The 10,038-nt window shown below is 40.6% G+C and overlaps 1 protein-coding gene across 4 annotated transcripts in view; it reads left to right on the plus strand.

The window, feature by feature from the left end:
- The window catches only part of LOC106586852 (VPS10 domain-containing receptor SorCS1), a 165,880-nt gene extending 156,182 nt beyond the window's left edge, over positions 1–9,698 (plus strand). The window contains exons 23-27 of one of the 4 annotated variants that reach the window (XR_001324265.2): positions 2,453–2,587; positions 5,876–5,975; positions 6,648–6,753; positions 8,463–8,628; positions 9,007–9,347. Coding sequence is in view for 1 of the 4 variants with exons in the window: in XM_014174576.2 (XP_014030051.1) it covers positions 2,453–2,587; positions 5,876–5,975; positions 6,648–6,753; positions 8,459–8,628; positions 9,007–9,071 (576 nt within the window). In the remaining 3 variants the exon portion in view is untranslated. Of the gene's footprint in view, positions 1–2,452; positions 2,588–5,875; positions 5,976–6,332; positions 6,431–6,647; positions 6,754–8,458; positions 8,629–9,006 lie in introns of those variants that run through there. The other 3 variants (XR_006761805.1, XR_006761806.1, XM_014174576.2) reach the window with 3 other exon arrangements.
- Positions 9,699–10,038: the final 340 nt, after the last annotated feature.

Here is a 10,038-nt window from a genome sequence, read left to right on the forward strand (position 1 = left end):
CAGTGGCTGTTACGTAGGTGGGACGAATTCGTCCCGCCTAGCCTAGAGAGGTTAAAGCTTGGTCACAAATGGGTCTTCCAAATGGACAATGACCCCAAGCATACTTCCAAAGTTGTGGCAAAATGGCTTAAGGACAACAAAGTCAAGGTATTGGAGTGGCCATCACAAAGCCCTGACCTCAATCCCATAGAAAATGTGTGGGCAGAACTGAAAAAGCGTGTGTCAGGAGGAATGGGCCAAAATTCACCCAACTTATCGTGGGAAGCTTGTGGAAGGCTACCCGAAACGTTTGACCCAAGTTAAATAATTTCAAGGCAATGCTACCAAATACTAATTGATTGTATGTAAACTTCTGACCCACTGGGAATGTGATGAAAGAAATAAAAGCTGAAATAAATCATTCTCTCTACTATTTTTATGACTTTTCACAATCTTAAAGTAAAGTGGTGATCCTAATTGACCTATGACAGGGAATATTTACTAGGATTAAATGTCAGGAATTGTGAAAAACTGAGTTTAAATGTATTTGGCCGAGGTGTATGTAAACTTCCGACTTCAACTGTATATATCAAACCTAAAAATGCTTAGTCATGGCTGGTTCCACCACTCCCATGCAGATTGGGGCATCATAAGCCACCTTGGGTCCATCTTGTGGTTTTGTGCACCGGGTGTTGTTTACCCCTCCCTAGCGTAGTTTCTCAGAAGAAAAGATGATTAGGACAAATAGGGGTTTGTTCTACCCCATCCAGGCTATCTCTATCTCCGGTCACACACAGCACTACTAGTTATGAAAATCTCTTACGATTTGTTCGGCATATCATTGTTAACTATTCATTTTCAAACAAAGCAGGTAAATAGGTATTTTTTCTCACAGGTCGGGCACTGATGTTAGGCGATTAGGCCTGGCTCGCAGTCGGCATTCCAATTCATCCCAAAGTGTTCTATGAGGTTGAGGTCAGGGCTCTGTGCAGGCCAGCCAAGTTCTTCCACACTGATCTCAACAAACCATTTCTATATGGACCTCATTTTGTGCACGGGGCATTGTCATGATGAAACAGGAAAGGGCCTTCCCCAAACTGTTGCCACAAAGTTGGAAGCACGGAATCGTCTAGAATGTCATTGTATGCTCTAGCATTAAGATTTCCCTTCTCTGGAACTAAGGGGCCTAGCCCAAACCATGAAACAGCCCAGACAATTATTCCTCTTTCACCAAACTTTACAGTTGGCACTATGCATTTGCGCAGGTAACGTTCTCTTGGCATCCGCCAAACCCAGAGTCGTCCGTCGGATTGCCAGATGGTGAAGTGTGATTCATCACTCCGAGGAACGCTTTTCCACTGCATTGGGGCAGTAACCGAGTCCAATGGCAGGGAGCTTTACACCACTCCAGCTGACGCTTGGCATTGCGCATGGTGATCTTAGGCTTGTGTGCGGCTGCTCGACCGTGGATACCCATTTCATGAAGCTCCTGACGAATAGTTCTTGTGTTGACGTTGCTTCCAGAGGCAGTTTTGAACTCGGTAGTGGGCTACGCACTTCAGCACTCGTCAGTCCCGTTCTGTGAGCTTGTGTGGCCTACCACTTGTTGCTCCTAGATGTTTCCACTTCACAATAACAGCACTTACAGTTGACCGGGGCAGCTCTAGCAGGGCAGAAATTTGACGAATGAAAGGTGGGATCCTATGACGGTGCCATGTTTAAAGTCACTGAGCTCTTCAGAAAGGCCATTCTACTGCCAATGTTTGTTTATGGAGATTGCATGGCTGTATGCTCAATTTTATACACCTGTCAGCAACAAGTGTGCTGAAATAGCCTAATTCACTAATTTGAAGGGGTGTCCACATACTCTTGTATATATAGTGAATTTCAAATCCACACATGACATATGACCTGTTTGGTAGACATTGTAGTATTCACAAAATGTATTGAATTGCTCATACTATTCAGTATTTTTGAGAACGGAAATCGTACCATATTTGATGCGAACAGCTCAGGACATGAGTAGTATGATCATTTCAGATCTAAGTCTCATTGATGTTAGTAATAATGTATCACAGTGTGTATCGCAGCAATGTATCACAGTCACACTAATTACGACCATCCAGACAATTCCTATTTTTCGATGCCGCTGCTTTCCTCTTTGATGATGTGCTTAGTGACATGAAAAGCGATCCAGTCTGGTCCAAATGGTTGATGGGGAATTCTTCCTCTTACTCCTCCTCTTTCTGTTCTTCTTCCCTTTCCTCTTCATCTTCCTCTTCTCCATCTCCCTCCTCCTCTTCATCTTCCGCCTCTCCCTCTCCCTCCTCTTCATCTTCCTCATCTCCATCTCCCTCGTCTCCCTCTCCATCTCCCTCTTCTTCTTTTCCTCTTCCTCTCCCAACTCCTCATCTTACCCTTCTCCCTTCTCATCTCTCTCTTCTTTCTCTCCCTCCACCTCATCTTTCTCTAGGCCACAGGGGTGACCCCGGAGCGGCTCCTTGTCACTGTCCTACCAGGGTTGCCCACGGCAGCAGAGTTTTTCCTCCTGCCAGACAAAGAGTTAACGGAGGGCAAGCCGGAGAAGAACTCAGCTCATTTAGACCAGGTATGATTGATTAAATAACAGGCATTTTGTGTGAGTTGAAACATAGACATAATATATTATAGGCCTTAGCCTTATTCAAAAGACATAATATAACGGCTTATTCATGTTTGTAACAGGTTAAAAAAGCATTATATCTGTCAGTGTTACCTGTTAGTTAAATATTACCAAAATGGGTATCTGACAACTACATTTCCATAAAAGTAAACCATAAAATTAAATTCATTAAGTTCCTATATTGATTCATGCCAGATGTTTGAGTGGGAGTAGGAGCATACTTTTTATGAGTTAATTTGACATATACTTACTCTGAATTATCACTGAATGACATTTGGAGCTATATTTCAGAGGGATATTACTCTGCTTGTTGGATGTTTTGGGTTTGACAGCTAAGCAGTTGTTTTCTTGCACCAACATGTTCGCCATCTGTTGATTTCCTTGTTATTCCATTTGGCATAATTTAGAAGTCTCCACTGAACTAAAACATGAGTAGGCTTAGAAATATTCATTTTTCTAACATTCCTCACTAATACATTGCTGTGTTGGTCTATACTGAGAACAGAATTGCAACATACTTATATGTTCAAGGCTGAGTTCATATTTTCTCCAGTAGATGTCAATATTATCCGCATGGGCTTACACACACACACACACTGAAGAATATCAACTAGCCTCATCAATAAGTGTGACAAGCTTTAAAAGTCATCACTGCTGACAACTTTACTGTAGAATACCCCGAGTCATCTCTATGTGAGAGGGCGGGGGTTGCAGTCTTTCACAGGAATAAACCCAGACAAAGATAGTGTCTCTGCTGATACTGGCCACTGAATCACCAGCAGGTATCAAGATGTACTGAATTAGCTCCTAGGCCCATATAATAGATAATGGATGATCATTAAAAAGATGTGAGTAGAATAGAACCAGGAAGAAATGAATTGTATTTCCCCCCCTCAAATCTGCCTGATAGCCTGGCTCTGGCAAGGCCCTTCTCACTCAGGCCCCAGCAATACATCTTTATTCAAGGTTTGCATCTTGAAAGTGTAATGTGCGGTTGTGCTTATTAGATTGTATAATAGATTTAGTGACCCCGATATATACAGTGAGAAAAAGTCATTATTCATAGCTATAGTCTAATTTTAAACTTGGTAAGAAATATAAAAGTGGGAAGGAATGTGAAGGACTGGAAGAAACTCCTCATATCACAATTAATTTGGTAAATGAGGCAGATAAAATTAATGAAGCCTAGCAAAGAAATAACACTGGGAATTTGTTTAGCCAGGGTCTTTCTATGCATGACCTGCATACATATTCTCTGTTTTAGTCTTTGGCTTGAATGCAAAGTAAAAAGGATACAACTTTGTTAAATGACATATCTGACATAATGTGTTTACAGTTTAGATTTATAATGGTACAAATCATAATTTGTGTGATTGACATCATATGGACGGTATAGTTCAGGGGACTATGTCCGGACTAAATTGGAAGCATCATGAAATGGAACACTGTATTCCAGTTGTAGCCTCCAGGTCAGGGTGATACGTCTGATTTATGTCCAAACTGCACGTTCTCTGTGCAGAAGGTTACTTGTCGCTCTAAAAACCCGGAGTAAAAGCCAGGTTTTTCATCAAATAGGCCCTACATTATGTATTAAAGTGGTGAGAACCGGCACGGATTCATCCATAGATATTTCACTTTAAATGGGTTTCTGGGTGGAGGGAGGGTGCAGTGAGCCGTGGGGTGTGTAGTATCAGTGAGTCGTGGTGGGTATCAGTAAGTATGTGGTGGAAAGATCTGCCTCAACACGGTATGCATGAGAAGAAACTCATTCTGAAACGAACCAATAATATGACTAGAGTAGTTCTACTGGTTATACTATTTAATGATACTGCTAGATGTCTTCTATTCTGTCTCTTATACTGTATGTTGAAGTGTATTTAGATGATTTATGCAGTTTAGATACAGTTGGATTTGATTTAGTGTTGACCTATAGACTAGATGTCAAGAGCGTTGGGACAGTAACCGAAAGGTTGCTGGTTTGAATCTCCGCTCCGACTAGGTGAAACATCTGTTAATCAGTCACATGAGCCGAATACAACAGGTGTAGACCTTACCATGAAATGCTTACTTACAAGCAGTTAACCAACAATGAATGCAGTTCAAGAAAGAGTTAAGAAAATAGTTACCAAATCAACTAAAGTAAAATATAATACAAAGTAACACAAAAAAATAACAATAATGAGGCTAATAACGATACAGTGGGTACCGGTACCGAGTCAATGTGCGGGAGTACAGGTTAGTCTAAGGTCATTTATACATGTACAGTAGGTAGATTGACTATGCGTACATAATAAACAGTGAGTAGCAGCAGTGTAAAAACAAATGGAAGGGGATGGGTGTCAATGTAAATAGTACGGGTGGCCATTTGATTAATTGTTCAGCAGTCTTATGGCTTGGGGTAGAAGCTGTTAAGGAGCCTTTTGGTCCTAGACATGGCGCTCCGGTACCGCTAGCCATACAGTAGCAGAGAAAACAGTCTATGACTGGGTGACTGGAGTCTTTGACAATTTTTTGGGCTTTCCTCTGACACCGCCTAGTATATAGGTCCTGGATGGCAGGAAGCTTGGCCCCATTGATGTACTGGGCCGTACGCACTACCCTCTGTAGCGCATTATGGTCAGATGCCTAGCAGTTGTCATACCAGGAGGTGGTGCAACTGGTCAGGATGGTCTCGATGGTGCAGCTGTAGAACTTTTTGAGGATCTGGGGACCCATGCCAAATCTTTTCAGTCTCCTGAGGGGGAGAAGTTTTTGTCATACCCTCATCACGACTGTCTAGGTGTGTTTGGACCATGATAGTTCGTTGGTGATGTGGACACCAAGGAACTTGAAACTCTCGACCCGCTCCACTACAGCCCGTCGATGTTAATGGGGGCCTGTTCGGCCTGCCTTTTCCTGTTGTCCACGATCAGCTCCTTTGTCTTGTTCACATTGAGGGAGAGGTTGTTGTCTTGGCACCACACTGCCAGGTTTCTGACCTCCCTATAGGCTGTCTCATCGTTGTCGATGCCAGGACAACAGCGTGTGCCCTTGAGCAACGGCACTTAACCCTAATTGCTCCTCTAAGTCGCTCTGGATAAGACGCTGAATGTAAATGTACTCTTACAGATCTCTAATATAAAAAGTTCTAATACGTTGATTTAGAAATCTTAATACTCTAATTATTATGGAAATCGATGCGCATATACTTTTTTAAATTCATGTTTTTTGTCGTGTTTGTCTCTCCCTCTCTAGCTCTCTGAAATCTTACTTAGCGCCCTCAACCAAAACCTGGTCCAGTTCACCCTTCGGCCTGGGGTCCAGGTCACAGTATATGCTGCACATTTGTCTGCAGGTAAGTGTCTGCATCTCTTCGAATACAAATACCTGCATTTTGTTTGTGTTTGCTAGGTGTATTGAGGATAACTGGGTCTTTTTAATGAGTATATAGATGGATAGAGATAGTTCTAGATAGAAATAGAGAGCTAGGGCCCGTATTCACAAAGTGTCTCAGAATAGGACTGCAGATCTAGGATCAGTTTTGCTTTTTAGATCATAACAAATAAGATTATATGGAAAGGAAGGACCTGATCCTAGATCAGCACTCCTACACTAAGACTCTTTGTGAATATAGGCCCAGGAGGTCTATTTCCTGCCCAGCGACTAACTAACACCCCCCAACCCTGTTGTCTGATTGGCTCCCATCATGTAGCTACACAGAGACATTCAGAGAGTGAGCATCGTTACAAGTATGTGTGCCTCTTCCTTTTGGGGATGCTGCTACTGTCCTAGGGGCTTATAAGATAAAGAGTAAGAGAAGTCAATAAATACTTACCGTATCAAAAACGTAATCACAATACAATTTCATATTTTTTTTAATTATTTTGTTATATTTTGTATTTTATTAATTAGTAGGTGTCTCTTTTCATGTTGACTTCTTAAACGCATGATTTACTTGTTCTCTATGGAAACTGTTTGGAATTTAATGTATACTGTACTGTGTGACTCTTGTCTCCCACCTCTACAGCGCCCCTAGTGGACACGAGTGAGAACCACAGCGGCTCGGCCATGCTGATGCTGCTGTCGGTTGTGGTTCTGGGTTTGGCGATATTTGTCGTCTACAAATTCAAAAGGTACAGTGCTCATGATATACTGTAGAGATGATCTCGATACCCCATATCTGGTTGTAAGTTGTTAGGACGTTGGGAGAATGTTACTAACCAAGTGGGAAAGTTCCTCAGTGTTGACGAAACATTTTGAGTTAGCTAGGACACTGAGGAGTGAGCTATGATCTCACTGTTCGACTAGGGTCTAATCCCACTTCTGACACCAATTGTGAGCTATGAGCTACAGTATAATTATGGTTATATATCAGAAAGAACATTGGGTAAAATTACTAACCAAATGGGAGTGTCTAGACATTTGGCATTTAACAAAAATACTGTCCGTCAAACGTCTATGAAAACGTTCAGTTTCAAGGGAGAAATGGCTTATCTCTCAACTTTCTTAGAATCCTTTTGTCGAGGCATTTTCTCTGTCCGCAAATGAAATGCCAGTCAGCCTTCAGGCATTATCGATATTTAGCCCTTTGAGCATTGCTAGTTGACCTTTCTGAAATGTTAAATTATTTCCGTCCACCATGGTACAGTTCTGTGTGAAAAGGGCAGTAGGGGTCAATGAGACAAGATCTATAGAGAGAAACAGAAGAAGGAGAGAAAGAGAGTGCAACAACGTATAGATTTTAGAACATACATGTGTCTATACAGTAGAATGTCTAATTGCCTTCCTTTTTTTTATAATATTGTATTTTTGTGTTCCCTTTCTTTTTTGCATCAAATACAAACAAACACATACGAACAGCAACTTACAGATACACACAAACAACGACTACAGTTGAAGTCGGAAGCTTACATACACCTTGGCCAAATACATTTAAACTCAGTTTTTCACAATTCCTGACATTTAATCCTAGTAAAAATTCCCTGTCTTAGGTCAGTTAGGATCACCACTTTATTTTAAGAATGTGAAATGTCAGAATAATAGTAGAGAGAAGGATTTACTTCAGCTTGTATTTCTTTCATCACATTCCCAGTGGGTCAGAAGTTTACGTACACTCAATTAGTATTTGGTAGCATTGCCTTGAAATTGTTTAACTTGGGTCAAACGTTTCGGGTCGCCTTCCACAAGCTTCCCACAATTAGTTGGTTGAATTTTGGCCCATTCCTCCTGACAGAGCTGGTGTAACTGAGTCAGGTTTGTAGGCCTCCCTGCTCGCACATGCTTTTTCAGTTGATTTTTCAGCCATGACATAATTTTCTGGAATTTTCCAAGCTGTTTAACGGCACAGTCAACTTAGTGTATGTAAACTTCTGACCCACTGGAATTGTGAATTATAAGTGAAATAATCTGTTTGTAAACAATTGTTTGAAAAATGACTTGTGTCATGCACAAAGTAGATGTCCTAACCGACTTGCCGAAACTATAGTTTGTTGACAAGAAATGTGTGGAGTGGTTGACAAATTAGTTTTATTGACTCCAACCTAAGTGTATGTAAACTTCCTTCTCCTCTGCTCAGACCCTCTGCCTTCCAAAGACATACAGTATAATCCTATTTTACATACAAATATATACAAAATTATACATAAGGCCGGAAGGCGTCGAAACAAAGCATTTAAGTCAACTCGGTATATCTCCTGGGTGCGTCTACACATTATTGGGTTGTAAAGAGGAGCATCAGAATTATTTGGTCCCCAAGGCAGGCAATGCAGGCAATCCCTCCCATTTTATTAGTCTGGCAAATGTCTTTATCCCCCGTCTCATTGTAAATATTTCCTCAAGGAAGATCCCAGGCCTCAACGTCTATGCGCAGATGCAGAACGAAAAAGAACAAGAAATGATCCAGAGTCCAGTAAGTCCGACGGAAAGCACCCTGGTGTCCCCGAACACTCCGAGGGAGCTGGTGACTTCTCCGGAGCTTATGGACACAGAGTTGAACACACGGCCCATCGGTGAGTGACTACGCCACTTTTTTTAATTTTTTTTTATGTAAAAATATTTTTCTTTTAATTTTGTAATTTTTTATGAGTTACTAAGTCCAGTACTACAACTGTAATTTAACCTTTACTGCCATTTCTTGTCATATAATTACATTTTGTTCCATCGCTTTCACATACTACATATCGGTTGCCATGAAGATAATCATTTGTCATTCACGTAAAAGAGACTTTCACTGAGGTTTTGATTAATAAATTGATAGCCCCATTCCACTGAAGGTTTCAGCTAGAGCCTCATTCATTGTGGAGAAATGTGACTTAACTCATACTGACAGGAATGTCTTCTGACATCTTTCCTCATGTCTCTGTTGCCCATCATTTTATCCTTTAAAGGATGCATCAAATCTCACGCACATGTCAAGTTCTCAACGGAACTCCCCACGTACATCAACATTTAAAAACTCTGGACAACTCCGAAAACAGCAACTCCATTCTGTGTCATGGACTTTTTGAATCATTTGAGCGGACACAATGGTTTTGAGCTTTATACCTGTGCATGTTGGACTTACCTGACTTTGCTGACACTTACTGTGCTCTGTGAAAATCAGAAGAAACTGTATACAGGTTTTTTTTATACATAATATATGTCTATCCAATACAAAATCATTTTTGATGAAATGTATTTATACAAAGTCAAGTACATAGCTACAAATGGAAAGCCAGCATGATCTAAAGAAAAAAAGACACAAAAAAACAACACTCTTTTGGTTAGCTTACTGTAAGTGTCTTACATCCTTTTTCGCTACTGTGTGTCGCTACCAGAGGTGGTACACTATTTATTCAGTATATAATTCCATTTAAAATCACATTTATTTTGTAAATCATGAATGTCTGTGTGATATTTGTGTATTTTAATAACAAATTACAAACTGAAAAACTATATCAATTATTAATACAACAATTTTGTTTCCGTTCACTGTCTCATGGAAAGCTGATTATGGCACAATACACTTTTGTACTGAAATGTTTTGTTTTTGCTTACAATGTAATAATTCAAAGACAGATACAGGGTTTGGTTGTCTCTTGATTTGGTGATTTTATTGAACTTTGCTGTTAATCTCTACACTGCGAGCTATATTTAACAAGAAACACTAGTTGTATGACACTTTGTTTTTTCCCAATGTAATAGCTTGCCTGAGAACCGTGGTGCTAGCCTGCTACCATGATAGGGACTTCAAGAGAAGCCAATGTAGATGCATTAAGTTTTCAGTTCCCTCTGACACCATGCATTAGTTACACCTGATTTCATAGAAGAGAAATGGGCAGAAGACAGTTATTTTGGGGGGCATAAAAATCTGTCAATATCCTCTCAAACTAACCTTTTCTTCTGAAGTTATCTGACGTTCCAATTTGGAGGTTGCAAAA

Source organism: Salmo salar, chromosome ssa02 (genome assembly GCF_905237065.1).
Source record: "Salmo salar chromosome ssa02, Ssal_v3.1, whole genome shotgun sequence".
Taxonomy (NCBI): Eukaryota; Metazoa; Chordata; class Actinopteri; order Salmoniformes; family Salmonidae; genus Salmo; species Salmo salar.